This window comes from Podarcis filfolensis (assembly GCF_964270895.1).
Source record: "Podarcis filfolensis genome assembly, chromosome: 6".
In the NCBI taxonomy this organism is placed as follows: domain Eukaryota; kingdom Metazoa; phylum Chordata; class Lepidosauria; order Squamata; family Lacertidae; genus Podarcis; species Podarcis filfolensis.
The window spans coordinates 78,598,462-78,622,349 of NC_139609.1; the positions used below are offsets into that span (position 1 = coordinate 78,598,462).

Here is a 23,888-nt window from a genome sequence, read left to right on the forward strand (position 1 = left end):
CCTTTAAGGTAGTGATGGCCAAACTTGGCCCTCCAGTGTTTTGGGACTCCAACTTCCATCATCCCCTAGCTAACAGGACCAATGATCAGGGATGATGGGAATTGTAGTCCCAAAACAGCTGGAGGGCCAAGTTTGGCCATCACCGTTAAGGTATGCCAATAGGATGACTGAAATGAGGCATCACATGGCAGGTACACATGCTCCCTCCAGCAAAGATTACAGATTGTTTTAACATGCAAAGCTCTTTTACTATTATCTATCAAACCTTTTACTACATTGGTTATATCTGACCTTCTCCCAACAAGAGGACAAAATAACTAGTTTGTTCAGATCACACAGAGGCTCTAGTCACTCACTGGTCAAAGTATATAAAAAGAATGAAGAAATTATCAACACATGGAGCAACATTGGAATCATATCCACACACTTCCTTCCTGTCTCCACTTCACATGTCAGCATAACATATGCAGTTCAATATGCGCCTATCAGAAATGCACAAACTTTAAAGCTCAACACAGGAGAGACTTGCTAAAAATGCACATAAATAGGACATGTACATAGGAACAAATACATGTATGTAACTTTTAGACTGTACCAATCCCAAGGGAGGATGCAGAGGTGTGATTCTGCTTTCCTACTGCATGTTGACTTTATGTACACTGCTGAATATATGATCAGAACAAAAACTGAATATTGGGAGATACACGTTTAATCAATACATTTTTAAAAAATCAAGTGTTAAAGCTTACATTGAACCTATGTCCATGCAAACATAATAACACTACTACAGGTTTCATAGGCCAGCAAGTTACAAGAGAAAGTTTACTAAGATGCAAATTTGGCAAGTTTTTTATTAAGTTATGCAAATTCCTAATGGCGTGCTCTGGTCCATGGGGTCACGAAGAGTCGGACACAACTAAACAATGGTATTATAGAACCTGATTCATTTCAATAAAATTATTTGGTAAAATGCCTTAGGGATTTTGGCTTGCCAGACTTCTGCCTGGCCTGTTATGAGTTTTTTAACAGCAGTGTGATCTACAAACACTGGCTACATTGCTTATCTATATGCAGGACCAACCCACCCATGCATGACACATGGTAGGTAACTACCTTACGAGGAGGCAGGATCCACAGAGGCAGCAGATCCTGATGTAGATCTTTATTCCCCACCCCCTTGTTCCTAATGTATATCAAGCCCTCTTCCCTCACTGGGAGGGGAGCACCATTTTGTGGTTTACCTTAGGCACCAAAATGTACTGGGCTGGCCCTGTCACCACGCTTAGAAAAGCTTCACCTTCCAGTCTGTGTCCTAAAACAGTTGGCAGCCCTTCAGTTTGGCTGCCAGACCTTGTTAATCTGTGTCACACCGACTTCCATGTATTAGACCTGGCCATTTGAGGTTGACTACACTTACCCCATCATGACAACCAAGTTCTTGTGTGGGTTTCTTTTACAACTCTGAAAAACAAACCAGATGAATTTGATTTTAGATTTAAGATGCAGGAGAAAACAAATCAGCATTACTCCCCCCCCCCCATGTTTGGTTTATGATGAAGTCTTACACACCAATGTTCAATTAAACTAAGCTACTGGTAGAGAAACACAAAATACTGTCATCTGCAAAACAGAAGACAACCACAGCATTTGTTCCTATGTTCTTTTTTTGGTTTTGGTTCCTCATTAATTTCATCCTTTCTTATATGGAGCTAATAAGGTCTTAAGAGTCTGGTAGGCATTTTTTCTTTTACCCAGAACTTTAAGTTTATTAAACAAACAATGAAATGTCATACAGAAAATTTCTGACATATCTTTACTGCTTACCCTCCAGTACACCTGAAGATAGCAAAAGTTTGACTGAGGGAAACACAACAAATTGTGGCACACATAGCTCTGATCTCCAACAGAATGGAATGGCCAGGTGGCTCAGGAGGATCTGCAGAAGCAGGGGAGGGGGGCTACCACTGTTTTCCCACCCCCCAGCTTCTTTCTTCCTCACTCAGCCTAATGATGGGGCTGGTTGGAAATCTGAAGTGTGCTTCACACTGCAACATTTTGTTGCAGGCCCCATTTAGAAGTCAACAATTAAACTAAGGTGGAAATCCTCATTAACTGACGCCTTTCTCGCCTGTGCTATTTATATGAGTTTTAGCATTCTGTGAGCTGCTGCGGAAATCCAGATTTAAAAGCAAGACTAGAAAGGCTCTGGAAAGAAGCAAACACAACAAACCAGGCCATACACAGGTAAGATGCGTGAACGAAGGAAAGCAGCCTCCTCATAGCAGCCCCACTGCTCCACGCTGAGCATTGTGGCGGTTTATTTCTCCGACCCTCCAGGGTTTGGGGGCCAAGATCTACCATGACCCATTCCCCCCCCCGTCCCCCAAAGCCCCCTCACGTTTCTGAGGGAGATGCTTGGGATGAAACCTGGGAACTTTCCCAAGGGAAACACGTGCTCTGCTACTCCTCCAGCTGCGGGGCCCTGCCTTGGGAGCCGGATTCAGGCCGACGTAAAGCCCACTAAGTTCAACAGGGCTAAGTTCTGACGAAAGAAAAGAACCCCGAAAAAGCTTCCTCTCAGGATTGGGGTCTGCACGTCCTTCTTATTTTCAGAAAGTGGCTCGCTTCGGATTTTATGTGATAAAGCCCAGGACGCATATTTTGAGAATTTTTACCACATAAGGGAAACAAAAAAACAACAACAAGCCCGCCCCGCCACCCACAACCGGTACCTGACGCTCTTTCTTCTCACTTAAAAACTCCTCGCAGGATGTTGCCTCCGCTCCCGAAAGCTCAGACCAAGTGATACAGGTGGCTGGACCCGGCGCAGGCTCCACCTCCGGGGGCCAACGAGTGGCCGCACTCAGGTGTCACTCACGCGAACCCCGCCTCCCTCCTCAAACAGCCGTTTCGAGCGTCGGGCAGCCTCCCTCAACCGCCCCTCTCCCTCCCTCCCTCCCCGATTCCCGAGTCCCCGCCCCTGGCAAGCTGCAGCCGAGGCAAGCGATTAGCCGCCGAAGCCGACAGTCACGTTCACCCTGCGCGGCGATTGGACGACCCCCGGAGGGAGGAGGCGGGCCAGAGTTGTGGAAGGGGTGAAAGTCGTTGGTGTTTACTAGGCGTGAGGTGAGGGGGGGGGGATTGTTGAGGAGTTGTTTTTTTATTTATTTTAAAGGACTGCCGGGTGTTCTTCATCCTTCATCTCTCTCTTTCTCTCTTTCCCCTCCACTTTGGGGCCTGGAGCTTCCCCAGCCTCACAAGCCTCCTCAGCAATGGGGCTGCGGAAGAAGAATAAGAGCCCGCCAGTCCTGAGCCATGAGTTCGTTATCCAGAACCACGCGGACGCCGTGTCCTGCCTGGCCATGGGCCTCCTCTTGGGGCTTATGTTCGAGGTATCAGCGCTGTGTAGGGCCTGGGGGCGAGCGAGGCCGGGAGGAGGGCGGGGGGCGGGTAGGGTGGTCAGCGTAGTAGCGGAGCGCGGGCTTCTCGGCTGAGGCACACCCCTTTCCTCCCCCCTCCTCCGCGCGCGGCCCCGCCCTTTTCCGAAATCTCGGCTCGGGCACTTCCTTTTCCTTGGCGATTCTCACCAGCCCCCTTCTACGTGTGCCCGTTCACGTTCTTCCTCTGTGCAAAGGGAGGCGACGTGATCCCTGCCGAGGCCGGCTTCGCCTACCGCTCCTCCCTCCCTTCCCCCGCACGGAGTCTCTTGCTCAGATGACTCGTGAAAGCAAGCCAAGCCACATGTTAGAGACCCTCTGTCGCGAGAGGGAGGGGTGGGGTGAGGTGGGATATAAATTATCGGTGGTCGAACTGATAAGAAGAGCAACAACACCCCACAACTAAATGATTTCTCGGCATAGCAGCGATAGATGCCTTTGGGTTAATGTAGCGCTAGATAAGGCAAAGTGGGAGGCAAAGCCCCCCCCCCCCGCCCCTTCCCTGAATGTTTTGTCTTGTCTCTACTAATACAGTGGTACCTTGGTTTAAGAACAGCTTAGTTTATGAACAACTTGAATTAAGAACGCTGCAAACCCGGAAGTAGGTGTTTTTTTGCCTTGGAATGAGAACAGGCTTCGTTTCCTGTCAAGTATGATCCATTTGTAAATTGAGTCCCCTACTGCTATGGGAAAGCACGCCTTGGTTTAAGAATGCTTTGGTTTAAGAACGGACTTCCGGAACGGATTAAGTTCATAAAACAGTGGTACCTTGGGTTAAGAACTTAATTCGTTCTGGAGCTCCGTTCTTAACCTGAAATTGTTCTTAACCTGAGGTATCACTTTAGCTAATGGGGCCTCCTGCTGCTGCCGCCACGCAATTTCTGTTCTCATCCTGAAGCAAAATTCTTAACTGGATGTACTATTTCTGGGTAGCGGAGTCTGTAACCTGAAGCGTCTGTAACCCGAGTTACCACTGTATTCGAAATTGCCCCATCCTCCATTTTCAAGGCCAGAGAGAGAGAGTGTGTGTGTATAATCTGCTTGGCTGCTCTCTAGAGCTGGTCACACAGTGTTGCAATCCCAGCCTTGGCATCTATTTTCAGCACTGAAGCTCAGTTCTACGGTGTACGATAAGAACAGACCTCAGTCAGTATAAGGAATCTCAAGTTTCATTGGTTACTAAACTTTAATGAGAAACTAGATTTGAAGGTTAGTATTTCTAGACTAGCCTTTTCCAATCTGGTTGTCTCTCTTCCAGTCAGCCAGTGCTGATGGGAGTTGTAGTACAAAACATCTGGAGGGGCACCAGTTTGGGGAGGACCAGAACTCAGTACAGTATCTCATTTTCTGTGTTAAGCATTGTTTGTATGTGTACATTTTGAGGGACTGTCATATGTTTATGTGAGTTGGCAATCGTGTGCAGCTATTAGGTGTATATTTGGCATGACACCTATTATTGTAGCATTGATTATAACATAAGTATAACTGTTGATACCCCTATGCTACATTAGAAAGGGTGTATGGAGTGTTAGGGGAGCCGTAGTACCTTTGGTAGGGGACATGCGCTCCTGTGATAGTTTGTCCGCAATGGGCTCAGCTGTCACCTGTGGCTCCTAGAAGCTGTCAGCATGTAAATACACTCCAGAAATGGCTTCAGCTAGCAGCTAAACCAGGTGTGGGTATCCGATTGGTCTCAAACCCTCAGTAAGTTAGGCTCCAGCACATAGAGCAGATGAGACCAATAGTGGGTTCAACAGTCAAGAAGGCGGTTTCTGCATGTGCTGTAGAGGGAAGTGAGGGGCACATGAGGCTTATTAACCTGGGAAGGTAGGCCATCTAGAAGAAGGAAAACTCTGATCCTAAAGCTCCATTGCCTTGTGGGATTTTGCTGGGAGAACAAAAGGCTAAGGAGTAAGCCCTACACAAATCCGGAGTGGAATTCCTAAGATGGTTGGATGGTGCCTTGTACACCTCCATCTGGCAACTCCTGCAGCACCAAACTCCTGCAGAGTTTAGTGCACTCCATTGTCTCTCAAAACAGATGGATGCCAACCAACATTAGAAAGCTAATAGGGTGCACGCTATTCAGAAGGAATGAGGTGTGTAAAAGTTATGGAAAGCTGTGTTAATGTGGTTGGTTGATTGCTTAAAGAATGCTTTTTGCCCCATTTGGTTCAAGCAGCAGGTAAACTAATTGTGATAAAAAGGTGTAAGATGTGTATGTTTGTTCTTTCCACATGGGATACTGTTAATATAAACAACTTAACATGCCTTTTAAGCAGTCAAGTCTCAAGAGTGGCCAAATTTACATAAGCATGTTCATCACTGACTCATAAACCTGCAAAATGGAATTTGGAAAAAGACTCAGAATTACTTTTGCACACCTTAGATTTGATATAAAATGACTGTGTCACAGTTGTGCCCTGTTTTCAAAAAATGCCATCAAACATGATGTTAAGTAGAGGTGGGCAGGCAAATCAATGAACAGTAAAGAGAGGGAGGGATATGTAGGGTTGAAAAGCCTCCCATGTGCTTTTCAAGAATCCCAGCTCAGTCTGAGGCAGTCTTAACAGCAAAGGAATTAGTAAACAGATCGGGGGAGTAAATCGGGAGAAAGGGCAATGCTATGATCCTGGAACAACATACAAATATGAATGTTGAAGGATACAGAGGAAGTTCACAGGGAGAAGCAGGGGAAGGTCAACCAATTGGGGGTTAGGGAAGAGTTGATCAGATCCAGCAACTTCCTCTCCACTACAGTTTTTACTGTAGTCATAAAGACATGTGGATCTAGACATAACTTTAGCCCAGGGATAGGGAACTCTGGTTCTCTACATGGATGTTGAAGACCAGTAACATTTGGAGGGTTTACCTTCACTGCTCTGTTTGCATGTAATCTGGGTATTGCACAGCACTGTTATATGACAAAAGAATTGCAATGGCTAAGGTGATGGTCTGAAAATGAAGTGGTGCTTTTTAAAAATCTAAGACCATTGTAAAAACGGGAAAGTTACAATAGGGAAATCAGTTTCTACCTTCACTCAGCAAGGTGTTTGAATTGGTCTTAGAGTAAAATAGAACCAGAAGATTTGGCATAATTATGCTCATCAATACAACTCAATGTAGTGCTAGTATGAGGAGAATTGTAGCAGACTGTTAATATAATCAGGCTGCAAACTGCAGTTGTACTCTTAGATCTGCAATACATTAAGTACAAGTGTATAATAGACTTATGTTTATGACTGGAATTTCAGTTTTTCAAGTTGTGAATATCTTCCAGATGGAACTTGATGTTGGATTTACAGTAGCAATATAAGCATTCTAATTCAATTTATATACTTTTCTTTATTTCTGCTAATGGTGAAGGTGCAAAGATCCTCAGTGACATTCTAGCTGCAGATATTGCCTTATATTATACACCCATATATTTGTTCTTTTAACACATCTGATGCCTTAAAATGCATTTCCTTATGGAGTGTATGGTTTCCTCAAACAACCAAGTGCTACATAGTAATAAAATGATTTGTTTCCTTAAACATTTGGGCTACAAACTAGCAGAGAGTTAGGGAGGTTTTGACTTAATTGGGTAGCACTTACCGTATTTTTCCCTCTATTACACGCAGATTTTTTCTCCTAAAAAGTAAGGGGAAATGTCTGTGCGTGTTATAGAGCGAATGTGTGGTCCCTGGAGCTGACAAGCGCGAGTGAAGGCAAAAATCAGGCAAATATCAAATCGTCCGGAGAAGGGAGGAAAGAGGAAGCTGCTGCTTTCCTGCATTCTGCCTCAGGGTCTTACTGCCCACCGGCTTCTGTTTCCTTACTGTGTTTGCTCAAACGGAACAAAGAGCAGAGAAAACCCCTCCCCTCCAGGCAAGCAGAGGTGAAAGCAGAGCGTCCTTCCTTCTAATTCCTCTCCGTGCGTCTCGGGACTCGCAGGCAACATGCAGGTTGGGGGGGGGGGAGAGAGCTGGCTGGCTTGTGGGGGGGGGGGACTTTTGCCTTCCTTTCCTCCCTCCGGTAAAACCCCTCTCCTGCATTCTTAGCCAGCTGCTTCTCTGCACACCCCTCTCCTTGTCGCTTCTATGTTTTTCCTTCCCTCCCTACTTAAAACGTGGTTCCAATCACGGATCCACATGGATCCTCAGGATCTTTGCATTGAGTCACCCCAAATTCACCATCAGATCACATAGCAATGATCTGATGCAAAAACAGGGCTGCAATGCTGCAAAAACATGGTTACAAAGCACGGATCCACATGGATCCTCAGGATCTTTGCATTGGGTCACCCCAAATTCACCATCAGATCACATAGCATGTCCATGGCTACAGCCTGCACCAAAAAAATCATGCACCCACTGTTTCCTGGGGCTGCAATGGTGCAAAAACGTGGTTACAAAGCATGGATCCACATGGATCCTCAGGATCTTTGCATTGGGTCACCCCAAATTCACCATCAGATCACATAGCATGTCCATGGCTACAGCCTGCACCAAAAAAATCACGCACCCACTGTTGCCTGGGGCTGCAATGGTGCAAAAACGTGGTTACAAAGCATGGATCCACATGGATCCTCAGGATCTTTGCATTGGGCTACCCCAAACTCACCGTCAAATCACATGTCTGTGGCCGCAGCATGAAGCACAAAAATGATACATCCACTGTTTCATTCAGAATTTTTTTTTCTTGTTTTCCTCCTCTAAAAACTATGTGCGTGTTATGGTCAGGTGCGTGTTATCGAGCGAAAAATACGGTAATTCCTTGGTGGACTGTGACCATAAGATGATACTCATTCCTGTAGGTAGAGAGTAGTTGTTTTTTTTGAATGTGGAATTGTATTCTGCCTTTAGAGAGAAGCATTTTGTGTTTGTAGTCTCCCTATTTATTTGAGTGGAATGAATATGGCTTTAAAAACACTAAGAAAAATCCTACCATTGTCATTGGCTGCAAATCATTGCATGTGTCCTGGCATAGAAGATTCCATTTGCAATATTCAATCCAGGAAAGTTTTAAAAGAAGCCTGTGTTGGTTAGCTGCCTGTTGCTGAAGGTAGACCAGGAAAGGATACTTACCTTTGCTTCCATGCTGTTTTGGTCTCTCTTGAGGAAATAATTTCCATCCCTGTTTCTTGAACTATCCTCTGAACAACTGTGCCTGCATCATAAAGGAGATTTGGGCCTGAATGTAATGTGCATGCTTCTGTGTATTAAAAATAAAATGGCAAGCATGTAAACATTGTATTAATGTGTATTTTGGGGATCCTTTGCCAATTTAACACTTTTTGTCCCTTAACCATGGTTCTGGGGTTGGACTCTCATGTTTCCTATCATTTTAGGCCCTGGTTTATCCTATGGTTACTCTTATTTATTTATTTATTTATTTATTTGTTATTGATGCCTGCACATGTTAAGCATGACTAATGCTAAGCTGGCTTTGTTCATAACAAGAACTTAGGAGCCAACGTCAAGACTTAGCTTTGGGTCCTCCTCATGATCAAACCCAGCTTAGTGTGTTAACCACGTTTTACATCAGTTGTAGACATAATGACTAACTGTGAGTAAAACTCACAGGAGTGAGGATTTGCACATCAGAGAACACAATCTTGTGACTCTGATCTCTTAAGGGACTGTCAGTGTTACATCAGTGTCAGCCCTTGGTATGGCCCAATTTAAAACCAGTGAATGTTTACCATCTCTGATGCATATAAATATAATAAGACTGAAAGCCAGAAAGTTGTGTGTTAAAACAAAGGATAAAAACTTTACAGTGGCAGCTTTTAGGAAACATGTAAGTGATGTAAGCGCTTGCTAATTTGCCTTCTGTTTTAAATTTTAGGTTACAGCCAAATATGCCATTATGTTTATTACTGTTCAGTACAATGTTACATACACCACAGGTAAGAGTAAAACAAAATCATCTGCATGGCTGGCCATTGATTTAAGCAATAAAACACTGATACATCTCATGCCAATTATTTACAGTGCAATCCTGTGCATGCTTACTCAGAAGTAAGTTCTGTTGAGTGCAGTGGGTCTTACTCCTTAGCTTGTATAGGATTGCAGCCTTCATTTATAATCTTTTTGAGTCTGCAGTACAGCCTGATCCTATGCATGTATATGTCTTTGAGGCTGTAAAACATTAACAAGTTCACTGACTTAAAAATGCAAGAGAGAAGACTTTCTTTTAAATTCCTTTAATCCTAGATAGCCCATACTCCTAAGTCTTGAATTGTTATCCAGTTATTTCTTGAAGAATTCATCATAGAAATCTAAGACATTAGAAATTAGCCAGACACTGGGCGCGCTTTGCAACTGGTGCGGGTCCAATTGCGACCACGTGGAGATCTCTGGATGCCAGGTTAGCAACTGATATCTCCATCTGGCTGGCCCCTCCAGCTTTCTTAACAGGTAAGCAGAAGAGCTTATTTATTGCATTTATATCCCACCTTTTTCTCCAAGGAGTACATGGTTAATTCACCCCCCTCCTCAGTTAATCCCTGCAACGACCCTTTTAGGTAGGTTAAGAGACTGTGACTGGCCCAAGGTTACCTAGTGAGCTTCCTAAGTGGCGATTTGAACCCTAATCTCCCAGGTCCTAGTCCAACACTAACCACTATACCATACTGACTTCCTAGAGTACTTCTGCTAAGGGGAAGCTATATAAATTACGTCCGGAAATAAAAAGGAAAGTAAAATGTCACTTACAGAAGGATCTGAAATACTTTCCTTGAAGCTTGAATTTGTTTTATTCTGGATTGTTTGATGTTTTAATGTGTTGTAAATCAATTTGAGATTTTTTCTTTAAAATATAAAGCGGTATTGAACTGAAAATAATAATAAAATGAAGGATAAACAACAAACACCACCGAGAGAAATAGTGCCTAGATATTGTTGTGGTGACCACAACCTAGGCTAAAAGTGCCATTTGGAGATTGGCTTATGAGTTTCTAAAACTGATCTAAGATAAGCAACATTGATGAAAACCATTTTTGCTTTCTTTTATTGCCTAATGGTTTTCCAAGTGCACTCTATACAGCTGGATTCTGTTGTAATAATAAGATGTTATGCATTTCAGATGAGAGGCCTGAGCTGGTACATTTCTATGAGTACGGTCCAAAAGACGTGGCCACCATCTTTTTCTACATGCTTATAGCCATTATTCTTCATGCAGTGATTCAGGAATACATACTAGATGTAAGTTGACCATTATTAGATGGGTGTACATATTTTGGGTTTGATAAGTTCTTAGCTCTTAAGATGGCTTTCTAAATAATACATCTAGTACTTGTCATGAAGTACTTGATATTCGGTGCCAGAAATCAACAAACTGTTCATTCAGTGAGTCACTGCAAGGCTTGCTAGAGCAGGGGTTGGGGATCTGTGGCTCGTCAGAATCTGACTCCTATAAGGCCTCGCCAGCATGGCCAAGGATGAGGGGAGTTGGAGTCCATCAACGCCTGGAAGCCCACAGCTTCCCTGTCTCTGTGTTAGAGACTTCTCTTACTGTCCTCTCATTGCTGAGCCAGAAAATTGATTCTCTGTCAGTCAAGAAGAGATACTAGTACCAGTAACCATATTGTATGCATGCTTGGCCACCATTCCGGTGGAACTTGCCTATTACCCTTGTTAGCTATACAGTATGTCATAAACTGTACATCTTGGGCTCTGCACTGTGTGAGGTTCAGTAGCCAGTATGGGGCACCGTGTGTTACATTTTTACAAACACTTGAGTATTAGGGCTACTCTGATAGGGTAGAATTGCTGTGGATGATAGTCATATTACTGACCTGGCTAATAAGGCTAAAAGTCCAATTTATAGCCTTATTGCATTGGAATACAAATAGAGAAGATAAGATAAGCACTGACATTGTGCTGATATTAGATTATCCAGATAGCGTAATCAGTACAGAAAAACACCCACTTCCTAACTCATGTAAACTCTTGCTCATGTTTTTGTTTTTTAATTTCTAGAAAATTAATAGACGTCTCCACTTGTCAAAAACAAAGCATAGCAAATTCAACGAATCAGGGCAACTAGCAGTTTTCTACTTGTTTTCATTTGTCTGGGGAGCCAGTATTTTGTCTGCAGTAAGTAAGTCAAGTTATCTTTCTAGAATTTCTTCAACATACATGTTAGCACAAAATATATGATCACTTCTTTTACCTGTATATTTCTCCCCATTAGGAAGAATTCACAACCAATCCAACTTTGTTGTGGAAAGATTACCCTCATTCTCGAATGTTGTAAGTGTTGTTCTTGTGTTCCTTCATCTGATTTTAGTGGATCTTGCTTTACTTGTTCAATTAACTTTCTGATGTTCTTCAGGTTGAATACATCTCTGCATTGTCTAATCTCCAATCATAGTTTTATACATTTATGTTGTCACATCTCCCTCAGTTGCATTTCTCTCTCCAGAAGCTAATATATATCTGAAATTTTTTTAACTTCCCTTCATAAGAAATTGTAACAGTCGCTGGTCTACTTTAGTTGCATCTCTTGTGACTCTGTTATATTCTCTTGAATTGGGGGACAGGGGATAAGACTAACCCTCTTCAACCATTCATTTTGAATGTATGAAGAGGACAGTAGGTATACAAGTCCCATCTGCAATGTCCCCTTCCCCATAATACACTTAAAATTTTCCCCTATACAATCTGTGTCATCATGCATTCTTTTGAATATCTGAATATTCATCCTAGATTTATATAATAGTTTACAATATTTGATGATATATTTACCAGTATTTGAAATTATGTTTGACTTTGCAAATAGAATCTATTTGCAGTCAACCAAGATCTTTCCTAATGCAAGCAGTTTAGACTCCATTATGTATGTGGGATTGTACATTAGTTTTCATTTAGGCTGAATTTAGTCTGCTGTTCCATTGTCCAGTCAACTGTGAAGCTCTTCAGAGGGGCTTGGGATTTTACTGCCCTTCCTATTTCATTGTCTGTTTCACACCCATATCTTGATAGTTTATTTAAAAAAAACCCAGTACAAATGTAGATCCAAGTGGGATCTACTGCCAGTGTAGTGACAGCTATTTTTGGTTGCCAACACCCTGTCCCCAATTCCTTGTCCATAAGAGGAGGGATCTTCTTATCCAATGGTATGCTTTTTCAGGAACATTTGAAAGACTATGCCAATTAAGTGCTGTCTGCATATTGAGATTGCATTTGTCAGGCTACAGTATGTGGTAGAGTGCCCTTGCTATCTTTCACTTGTATACATAATATTTAAACATTCATTAAAATAAAATATTAGGGAGTTTTTCTATGAATGTTGAGTGTTGCAGATTAATTTAATCGAGAAAGTCAAATTGTATGAGCAAGGTCTACATTCTTGACTGACTTTGCTAACAAAGCCAAAAAATACGGTTGCAAGATTTCTCTCCCCTTCTGCCTTGGGGGCAAGTGCCTTTCCCCTACAGCAAAGGAGCATTCCAGCTTAAGCTGATGCTTGGTTATAGGAAATAAAACCCCTTTGCTCAGCAACAGCTGAAGAAGCTTCCTTCTCCCCACATATTTCTCTTTTGGAGACTTCAATTATGCATGCACACGAAAGCTCATACCAAGAACTAACTTAGTTGGTTTTTAAGGTGCTACTGGAAAGAAAATTTTTTTTTCTCTTTTGGAGAGTATATCAACTTCAGCTGGGTAGTGGCAGGCAAAAAACTCCTGTGGAACTTTCTTTGCCCTGGAGCCTGGTAAGGGTGATGTCATGGACTGGCTGGATGCAGAGGAATGGTGGGAATAACCATTGGTGGGACAATGAGCAGTCAGAGGGAGAATGCTAGGAAGAGAAGGTGTTGGAAGCTGAAGAGGTAACATGGCTTAGTGAGCTAGGAGAGTCTGTGGCAGAGGGAAGTCCATCCAGAATCAGAGGCAGCAGCTGAAGCATGGGAGGAAGGAGGTGAAGAGGCAGAGATGAGCCAGGCTGGTGAAGAGTCACAGGTGTCTCCCTCTCCTGCTGTGACAAGCTGTGTTCCCCTCGGTCTCCCAGAACCAGATGAAGCATGAAAGGGGCAAAGGGAGGCGGAGACTTTCAGTCTCAGCAACTGATCCATGGGGCAAGATTTACCAGGGATGAGCTGCTGTACTCATTAGGCCTGACACTTTGCCAAGTCTGTACAGATTGTGTTATTGCTAATAAAGAGTTAACTCCAACTTGCATGGTGTGTTTTACTGCCAGCTCACTCATGCCATGTTGTCCCAGGCAATCCCTGCCCTGCCTTCCTCCCAGTATGAGAACTGGAAGGTTACTGAAACTGTTTGGATTATCCCCCATCTCTCCCCCATAACATGAAAGTTAGGAAGAAGGCACATTGTTCACTAGATAGCAGAGTCAAAATTGCCCTGGTGAGTGTAATGGTTGAATGAGTTAGGTTAACACTGTTTTTGAATTTTTGATTATTTTGTGTGTGTGTTTAGTTTTCAGGTTAAATTCTTCTATATCTGCCAAATTGCCTATTGGCTTCATTCACTGCCAGAACTGTACTTCCAAAAGATTCGAAAGGTATGACTTGCAATTTCACCATATTTTTATTGTTAATATTCTACCATATAAAAACTTTAGGCCAAAAAACAGCAAACTAGATCTTGGGTACAAAGAGAATGGTGGGTGTTCCAAATAAGGAGAAGTTTGAATGAAATGGGGAAAACTTAACGTTGCTGCCCTCCCTTTCCAGAACCCAAGAAAATAGCACTGGAAGAAATTGTGAAGACAAAATGACGCAGTTAATGCCTGCAACTCAATCTGCATTTCTTAATTTAAGTATGAAGAACAATGAAAGATCACACAGCTTGCGCAGAGTTGTTTCTTTTGTCTTTTTAAAGTGTAACATGTCTCCTTTTCCTCTTTCATATAATTCTAGGAAGATATTCCTAGACAGTTGTACTACATCTGTCTTTATATTGTTCACATATCCGGTGCCTACATTTTGAAGTAAGTACAGGCGTCCCCCCACTTACGCGGGGGTTACGTTCCGGGGCCCCGCATGCATAATTGAAATCGGGTAAAGTGGGGAGCACCCCACTTTAATAGAAAGGGAGGGACAGAGAGAGAGAGAGAGAGAGAGAGGGTGAAGTGACTCCAGAGTAAGGAGGCTTGGAAGTTGGCACTCTCCCCCATGGAGAGGCAGTAGTGAGGTGGACTGGGTGAGCATCAGGGGAACAAGGCTGGGCTAGGCAAGTTGGCTTCCTCCCCTCCTCCTGCTGCCCAATCCAAAATGCAAGCAAGGTCTAGAAGAGAAAAAGCAGGCACCTCATTCCCCAGTGGGGGGTTGGGGCACTCAGTATGTGCAGGCTCCATCCCAAGACTGCCGAGCCATCCCGGCTGTGGCATCTGGCTGCAAACCAGGCAAAGGGGTGAGAAGGGCAGCTGAGAGCAACTGCCACTGGGCATGTTGTCTTCCCACCACCTGTGCTGCCTCCATGTTCCAGTGCTGCTGTGCTGCAGCCCAGACAGGGAGGCAGGTGGACAGTCCCAGGAGGCTGAGTGTTTGTGTTGGCCCAGTCAAAAGGCAGGCAAGCAAGCAGTCAGGTGAGCAAACAAGCAGGCGATCAGCTCCCTGCACGCTGGGAGGACTCTATGCAGTCTGCTCCCCTTCAGCTGCTTCAAGAGTTCAAATTTGCTGTGGCCTTTCCCTTGTTCGGGTAGTAGCCCCAAGCAAGGGAAAGCCCGCTTTATTTAGCAGTGACCCATGTAAAAACAGTTGTGCTTGAGTGGGGTGTGCTTAAGTGGGGGGGTGCCTGTATCTATAAACTTTGTATTTTATAGCATGCAAAGTAAATGTTCAGTAAATGTGTTTAAACCCTACCACCTATATGTTGTGTAAGGATAATGACACAATTGGGAAAAAATGGTTAGATAATTTGATCTTAGCTGAGCTGGGATTTGAAAACAGATTTTTCTGTAGCAAAACAAACCGTACTGTAACTAGACCATGCATTGGCCTAATAGTTACTGATATCTTGAACTGTGTTAATATATTGAGGAAGATATTTATTTTTAATATTTCAGTCTGCATCGCTTGGGCTTAATTTTGCTGGTACCGCATTACCTTGTGGAACTTATTTTTCATGCCTCACGCCTTTTCTACTTCAGCGATGAGAATAAGCAAAAAGGGTAATTTCTATTTATTATTACTGTTACTATTATGAAATTAACTTTTAATTTTCTCCCTCTACCCCTTTCTTTTACCCCTCACCTCTTTTGTTACCAGCATAATAGCATTTGATTTGGGACCAGGTTATTTCACTAGTTGTGTGCATCTATTTGGGCTTCCTGGGTCTTAAGAGCAGCCTTGGAGCAGTTCTCTAGTTTGCCACTGGGAAAGAGCAGGTTGGTAGTTACTAGGTGAAGGCCTTTTTCAGTGGTAGTCCCGTATCTATAGAATTTCTTCCTCCAAGATTCAAAGGAATCTCAGGACTTCTATGTTCCTCTACTTCCTGTCTTACACAATGAGCTGTCTTTTGCAGCCTTAAAATATTGCATGTGTACAGCAGGGTTGCCCTGTGCCACATGATGCAAGTTTTTGAAACTTTTATTGCAGAAGTAATATGATGTGGAAAGCGCCACTCAGTGGAAAACACTGCTATTCCTTGAGAATAATTCAATGTTCAATCAGCTCGTTTTTCAGCTTGCCAGATGGAACAATCCCCCTCTTCCATCCCCCTTGTGCTGTTCTAGGTTTCTCTAGTCTTACCCCTAGATTCAATTTGCTGGAGTGCATGGAGGATGGAGGAAAGCCCCATTGCACAAGTGGAAGTCCTTGCGGGGGCTTCCGATGATGGGATCTGTTAGATGCCCTTTCTAAGCAGCTATTTAGGATAATTATCAGTACAGTATTCAGGAAACTTAAAATCTGGTGATTTGGATTTGAGACCTGTCAGGAGTAAGCATGGGCCAATGGTATCAAATAGTATGGGAAACAGCCTTATTAGAAAAACTAACCAATAAACTGAAACTGACATGGGGACAAAAACAATTAGGAAGAAAAAGGGGGAGGGGGTGGGGTCAGGTGGTTATGCTTCTATTCTTCTATTTAGTGGGGGGGGTGACAGCGTTACTTGTATGGGTTTTCTTAATATTCACTAGTTGTATTTCTTTGGTGGTGAAAGTGGTTGGGGTGGCTTAGGGTGTGGTTGGTTGTCTTTGGTTGGCTGTAGTGAGAATTTGGGGGGGGGGATTGAGTGTGTATTTTTGAATCAGGTTAGCCAGATTGATTCGTATACTGTCGGCGGATTCTTGTCATTGTTTTGTTGTGCTGTATATGTGATAAAGGGGAACCATACCATGGTGAATGCATCTTCTATAAACCAATTCATGAACCAAGAACTTGTACATTGACCACTAATAATGAAACACATGTTTTAAATATTTTACCACGTTTACAGTGGTGCCTCGCAAGACGAAATTAATCCGTTCCGCGAGTCTCTTCGTCTTGCGGTTTTTTCGTCTTGCGAAGCACGGCTCTTAGCGGCTCTTAGCGGCTTAGCGGCTATTAACGGCTTAGCGGCTATTAACGGCTTAGCGGCTTTAAGAAAAAGGAAACAAACTCACAAGAACTCGCAAGACGTTTCGTCTTGCGAAGCAAGCCCATAGGGAAATTTGTCTTGCGGAACGACTCAAAAAACGGAAAACTCTTTCGTCTTGCGAGTTTTTTGTCTTGCGAGGCATTCGTCTTGCGAGGTACCACTGTATTATGCTATTTTTGTGATATACAAATGATGTGAGAAAACTCTGTATACTTGTTTGTATAACATTATTCTTGTTTATAAGACCCAGTTTTTTTAAAAAAATTGGTAATTTAAGGCGTTCATGAAGCAACTGATTTGGGGGGAAATACTTACTGTGAATTTCTTTTCAGATTTACCCTCTGGGCTCTACTGTTCATATTGGCTCGCCTTCTGACTCTAACTTTGTCAGTTCTCACATTTGGATTTGGTCTAGCAAGAGCAGAAAATCCTGGCTTTTCCATAGCAGACGGAAACTTCAACATACTAACTCTTAGGTATAGTGAATTTAACAAATGGCAAAGAACTAGCTATTCTTGCAGGAAAATGTACTGTTGGTTTTTTATTATTGCTCCTTTAAATATTACATTTATTAAGTTGATAGGTAATTTGTGTGAGATATCTGAAATCTATCTTAATTGATCAAGCGGGACCTTGCACGAAAATGTTGCAATCTTGAGTTCTTCTGTTCAGGATTTCATCCACTCCATTCTTTTTCTGTTCTTTCCCTCCCCAGTAGATAGCCAGCATTCAATGCCCACTAAGTGTACTCAAACATCCCCCTTTATTTTTGGTCCCTCCTGGGTTCAGGGTGGGAAGGAGAAACACAACAGTACTCAATGCCAGCTATGGTAAATTATGGAATATGCCCTTTGATTTATAGGCAGCTGTTGCTTCTGTCCCAGAACACTGGGAATATTCTCTTTATTTGGAGTTTGCTGGTAGCTTCTTCTTGTGCAAGCTCAGAAAGATATAAATCAGAAGTACATGGAATAGTGTTAGATAGCTCAAATAGCAAAACTATATATGAATTTCTGTTTTGAAATAAGTAAGTTCCAGCCATTTCAGCATTCTATCTCCAGCAGTGACCAGCCTGGGGTCTCTGACAAGTTCATCCTCTGCTTGAACTTGTATTTGGAAACAGGAGGGATATTGCTCCATATTTGTTAGGTCTATTAATAGTTATTAGCCATATCACTCAGAAACATCAGGTTGCTTCTAAAAGCACAGGAAAGTGGCATCCCTCTTAACAAAGGTACGGTTGCATGTCTTGAGTAATTTTTTTTCCTTCAGTACTCCATAAATGTAGATAATTTCAAACATGCTTGCCTCCAACATAACTTGAGCCAATTTAATGCATTATTTCTAAACTTTTCATATTTATTGTTCAGTGCTTGCAGTTGCATTAATTTCCATATAACATTTTTCAACTTACTAGAATTAGCTGTCTGGCTGCAATCTGTTTGACCCAAGCTTGGATGATGTGGAAATTCATTAATTTCCAATTAAAGAAATGGAGGGAGCATATTCAGAATCAAATTCCTAAGAAAACAACAAACATAAAGGTTAAACCAACAAGGAAAGAATCATCCAAAGGTAGGTATATTCATCATACTGATATACTGCTATACTGCTATCAGTCACAAAATATAACTGCCACATTGGCATGTTGTTCTAAACCATGGTTTACTGTGATAAACATGAGCTGGAGTGAGTGTCTGGCCCATGTGCTTCCCCTCACCCTTTCCTGGTAGAACATTTGACTTCATTTACTTTTCCAGTTTGGCAGTGTTTTACATCATATCCCTTAATCTCAATTTGTTGTGGGAAAGTCCATTATCAAGGTTTAACTCAAGTATGGTTGGTTTAGACAAGCTTCATAACTCTTGGTTCAAAGTTGGCTTGTTTTGAAATTAAGGTGGGGGGAGAGCTTGGGCTCATTCAGCTCATGCACATTGCAGTAAACATATGATCCAATAATTATTATTAAATTTTTATCCCACCCTGCCTCCTGAAGGAGTGACCTCTTCCCAAATTCGGTGGCTTATTTTACTTCTGAAAAGTGCACAGTGCCACTGTTCAAAGTTATGGGAGAGGCTTGGGAAACAGGAGTGTTCCTTCTCTCTTATAGCTCCTAACAAAGACACTGTACCAGAGGAAGAAGTGGGACTTTTCAGAAGTAAGATCTTTGAAACTCCTTCATTTCCCCCATCTTTTTGCCCCAGTGCTTTAATGGAGTGAAATCTCCTTCTCTCCTCTGCTGAGTGCCTGTGTGATTATCTGGTGAACATAAGTATGTTCTGTATGGTCTGTTTAAGTGTGTCTTTGCCATGCCCACTACTGACATGAAGGCTTCAATCCTCATTGAAGCCCTCAGGCTGAAAAAGGTTGGCCACACCTGCACTAAACCATTGCTTAACAGCTAAAGTTTAGCATGATTTGTATATGTAGCAATTGATGGCTGAATGTGCAATATTATAGTGGCAGCTTCCAGTGAAAAGCATGTTACTTGCTTGGTTTCTTAGCACTGGAGTTGGTGTGTTATAGAATGTAATTTAGGGACGCGGGTGGCGCTGTGGGTAAAACCTCAGCGCCTAGGACTTGCCGATCGTCAGGTTGGCGGTTCGAATCCCCGCGGCGGGGTGCGCTCCCGTTGCTCAGTCCCAGCACCTGCCAACCTAGCAGTTCGAAAGCACCCCCGGGTGCAAGTAGATAAAAATACTAGCGGGAAGTTAAACGGTGTTTCCGTGCGCTGCGCTGGCTCGCGAGATGCAGCTTGTCACACTGGCCACGTGACCCGGAAGTGTCTTCGGACAGCGCTGGCCCCCGGCCTATAGAGTGAGATGAGCGCACAACCCTAGAGTCTGTCAAGACTGGCCCGTACGGGCAGGGGTACCTTTACCTTTAGAATGTAATTTGTTCAGTCCATTCATCTTGCTGTAGAGACAGAGTATACCTTGTTGGCTAAGTCTAAAGCAAACTTCATCTAGGGCTGCAGCGTGGTGTATGCATAACATGTTAAGTGGACTGAATGAAGCTTATTTCTGAGTATACTGATTTGTATTGGATTGCACTATTAGTTGTTTTTAAATCCCTGATTTAACTCGGGTTGTGTACCTTTGATGACTCCAGTGGAGTCCTCTTGTGAGCAGAAAAGGGATTCACACGCTCTTTGGTGATTCTCCTCCTCCCTCCTGCAGCCCCGGGTGCTGCCTCCCAACTATCAGAATGTTTCGGAGCAAATATTGGGGGAACAGGGAAGCTGTATGGGGAAATAGGAATATCCACCTACCTTTCTTCCAAATTTATCCTTGAGTTGGAGATGGGGAGTCTAGCAGTTTGGTAAGGTGAAGCTTGGGATATTTGCTGAAAGAATGGTTCTTCAAAGGACTATGCCATGACATGTTCAGAGGGGAGAATTTTCAATAAGTTGCAGAGGTGGGTAGCAGAAGAAAGTGACAAAGGAACTGAGATTATTTATGACATATGTAATAGAAGGTACCCAGTATAAAACTTGTATGTTTAAGTAATAATCCAAGTCTAATCCTGACAATTTAGGAGATTACAATATTGTGTTTATACAAATTGGTGTTGCATTAGTCTTCTCTTTTTATTGCAGCTAACTTGGTCAATGGAGCAGTAAAATTTGAAGAGGGTACATCACCTAGAAAAAGAAAATCAAAAATGTTATGAGGAGCATAGAACGTGAAAGCAACCTTTTAATTGAAGACTTTGGTGATTAATGAAAATGTTCCATTACCAGAGTTGTGTTCACTAAAGGACTCTGGTTGAAATAATATATTTTAAAAATTCATCAAAACAAAGTTATGGTGAGAACACTGTACTTCAACATGAGTTTTAGCTTATTTAACCTAGATGCTCAATCTCCACTATTAATTTCAGTCTTTGAAAAATTATTTGTCTTACTCTTGAATGTAAGTACAAATCCTTCAATGCTATGGAAGGCTTATAAATCAGACATTGCTTTTATTTGAAGCTTTAAAATATAATTAATATTTCATTTAAGTATAAAGCTTTTAGAAACTTTAATTTCTGGACTTGGGCGGGAAGTTGTGTTAGGGGTTTTTCATTTTGTTTTTTAAGAAAATGTTTTGCACACTATTCTCAAACTGTCTGAAATGTCTATTCAGAAGTAATTTCAGATGGTTTTCCTATTTTAAAAGTTCATAATTTGGATAACTATGGTTAAACACAGTGTTTAAGGAAAGAGAATAAAATCAATGAATATCTTCATCTTGGAAAACTGCTAGTTCATTTGAGGCCACACTGTGTATTTGAAAATGACTGTGAAGGCAGTCTATTAAGGCAGATTTTGCTGAATTGGTCTCCTGAATTACCTAATACGAAACCCCACATAGCTGGCTTTATTTATATATAAATACACATGGCTTCTTGAAGTCCTGAAAAGTAAGTTTCAAAACTAAATCTTCTTCACATGGTGCTTAAGTTTGATTTATGTTGGTTTAGATACAATTAACTGTTTCATGAATCTAAAAATGAATGCTTAACGAGCAGAGCCGCATATCATTTCAGATTTAAGTCAGATTTCTTGTATTATGTAGTATAACAAACAACCAATATTTTTTTCTTATTTCAAAACAAGCTGAACCTGGCTCTTCAATGTCATAAACAGACACTTCATCAGTGGTTAGTATAACAGATGTGCATAATCACTAAATAGCACAGCTGTGTGATAAAATATCCAATTATAATTAAGGTTTAGAAAAATGGCTAACCTTTCAAGAGAAGCATTGTAAAACCCAAAGAGCTTACTAGACTCTTGCAGCTGGCTTCCAGAAGTCCAGTGTTACTTCTTTTACTTTGACCAAGCTGAATTTTATGTCATCATGCAGGTTTTTAAACTCCTTACTGATTGAAGTATCTTTGTCATGCAGCATGGAGGGCAGTTGCAGCTTGAGTAAAAATAATTCTGAAGCACCACTGGGTTCATTGAACTGCTTTCAGGGCACTGTTTTCAGGCTTCCATTTAGAAACTTCTTCCCTTTCTGCTTTCCCAGGCTATCTTCTAGAGAAGTAGGAAATGAAATATTTTCTGTAAATGAGACAAATGGAAACATAGACTGCAATCCTGAAAGCACATTCTAAGCTCCGTACTTTAGAGTGAGCAAGTAGCAGTAAGAGCCTCTGCCCTTTATTATGTGCTGTTGGTTGTGCTATATAGGAATTTTGTGAAATCTATATAATTATATTAATATTTAATTGTGGTTTTTCCTACTATTCATTTGGATTCTGTAAAAGCATTCACAATTTGCTTAAATGGTCCAAGCTGATGAAAGTCTGTAAGACACTATAAAAAACTGATCCATATACTATTGAAAGTCTTGCTGATTACAAACATAGTTTGTATCTAGTAGCCCCATACCAACCGCCAGACATTGCCATAAGCACAATTTTTTTCCCCTACTTGGTTCATTCCCAGAGTGCATGGAGCTGTCTTAACACTGCACTCAGATGGGAAGCTATCACATGCACAAAAGCTCTGTGCTTATTTAAAGCAACTACACTTAAAGCCTTTGATGGGGAAAAATGCTTAAAACAGATGCCTCAAGTACCTTCATTAGAAACACAATGGCAGGGTCATTAGATAGCAGGGATGTCCCTGTTTCATACACAAACTGTATGATAAATTAAATCACAAGTTAGCTATTACAGCTTACTGAGTTGTTTTTAATGTTCACACAAACACATATTTAATAAGCAAGGTTTGCTACCATGTGCTATATATCAGGAGAACCATCTACTGTGACATTGGCAAACCATTTTCTTATGATTGGTTCAGAAATCAGTCTGCATCAGTCCTGTGATGAAATCAAACCTCACTTCTGACCACGCTTCTGTGACAAACAAGTGACAAATCATTCTTTATTTCTCATTAACAGTCAATTAAACCATTGTCACATGTTCTTTGATGTTGCTACATAGATAAAATCATTCAATAGGAGATTTTTTGGTATGTTATATAAGCATAGTCATCATATGTATGCAAATGCTATTCAGGATTTGAGCCCATTTTTCTTGTTTCCCAACTTGTTTCTGTGTGCAGATTATAGGAATTTGTCTGACTTCTCACAATCCTGTATATTTCTACTGAAGATGTTTACCATTGAACTAGAATATATTTTTTTATGATTTTAATAAAACTTGTTTGTATAATGATGAATGCCTCATTTGATAAAAGTAACTTCTAAGCAGTTTTGATGAAAATATTGTTTCCTGATTTTAGTGTTCAGTGCTGCTTGCAATACTATGTTTTTTTGAACAACTTGCTTATAGTTCTGGACTATTATGTAACAGGGGAGGCCAAAGGCCAGTTACACTATTACATCCTAAGGATGATAGCTGTGGACACTGTGGGTTTACAGGTTGAAGTCTGTACTGTCTAAAATGTTTTATGTTAGCTAATTTCAAACAGCTTTCTTAAATAAATGGCAAACCTAGAACTTTAACACAATATGTATGTACTGTATCAATAATGGAAAAGGTAGTGGCTATGGCATTTGAATTTGTGGAGTCTATCCACTGTTCCATATTGGGAACTATGTTTCATATTCGTGAAAAAATATGGTTCAGTAACTGCATAGTGGCCAGAAATAAATTGCAAACATGCACCTATAAATCTTCTAAGCCTCTACACTGACAGATTTGTCTCATTTTTTTTCCAGAAAGCCAAACTTTTTGGTTATACAGTTTTAACTGAATGTTACCTTAAATGTGTGTGGATAGTTGTGTGCGTGTACACCTGATATCTGTATAATGGAAAGAAAATGTCATTCTGTTGCAGCATGAAAGGAATTGAAAATTGAGTATCATACTGCCCTGTGTCATTGCACCACACTGATTGATGTTTTATGTACTATCAGATGCATTAAATAAAATGTGTGCCTTTGCCTTAGGA

General features: G+C 41.7%; 2 protein-coding genes across 12 annotated transcripts in view; one reads left to right on the forward strand and one right to left on the reverse strand.

Annotated features, from left to right (window-relative positions):
- The window catches only part of ZMYND8 (zinc finger MYND-type containing 8), an 85,850-nt gene extending 83,014 nt beyond the window's left edge, over positions 1-2,836 (reverse strand). For 4 of the 8 annotated variants that reach the window (XR_014549158.1, XR_014549159.1, XM_083618402.1 and 1 more), the window contains exons 1-2: positions 2,733-2,836; positions 1,418-1,461 (exon numbers count right to left, since the gene is read on the reverse strand). Coding sequence is in view for 6 of the 8 variants with exons in the window: in XM_083618402.1 (XP_083474528.1) it covers positions 1,418-1,425 (8 nt within the window). In the remaining 2 variants the exon portion in view is untranslated. The remainder of the gene's footprint in view (positions 1-1,417; positions 1,462-2,732) is intronic. The other 4 variants (XM_083618407.1, XM_083618397.1, XM_083618404.1 and 1 more) reach the window with 2 other exon arrangements.
- A 151-nt stretch (positions 2,837-2,987) lies between these two features.
- On the forward strand, positions 2,988-23,888 carry LOC310764656 (translocating chain-associated membrane protein 1-like 1). 4 transcript variants are annotated; one of them, XM_083619032.1, is made up of 12 exons: positions 2,993-3,126; positions 3,244-3,392; positions 9,270-9,330; positions 10,509-10,627; positions 11,405-11,521; positions 11,619-11,677; positions 13,865-13,949; positions 14,308-14,378; positions 15,456-15,560; positions 17,305-17,448; positions 18,390-18,547; positions 20,571-23,888. In XM_083619032.1, exons 2-12 carry the CDS (start codon positions 3,273-3,275, stop codon positions 20,642-20,644), a joined length of 1,113 nt encoding a protein of 370 aa, XP_083475158.1. In that variant the 5' UTR covers positions 2,993-3,126; positions 3,244-3,272; the 3' UTR covers positions 20,645-23,888. The 4 variants fall into 4 exon arrangements, with proteins under 4 accessions (XP_083475157.1, XP_083475158.1, XP_083475159.1 ...); XM_083619033.1 differs by having other exon boundaries at positions 3,057-3,126; positions 3,253-3,392; XM_083619031.1 differs by having other exon boundaries at positions 2,988-3,392.

Bases quoted from the DNA above. Each gene is read 5' to 3' on its own strand.
- LOC310764656 (XM_083619031.1), top strand. From the start codon at position 3,273: ATGGGGCTGCGGAAGAAGAATAAGAGCCCGCCAGTCCTGAGCCATGAG. The intron at 13,950-14,307 runs GTATGACTTGCA...ATATAATTCTAG, and splicing joins ACTTCCAAAAGATTCGAAAG to GAAGATATTCCTAGACAGTT. The intron at 15,561-17,304 runs GTAATTTCTATT...ATTTCTTTTCAG, and splicing joins GATGAGAATAAGCAAAAAGG to ATTTACCCTCTGGGCTCTAC.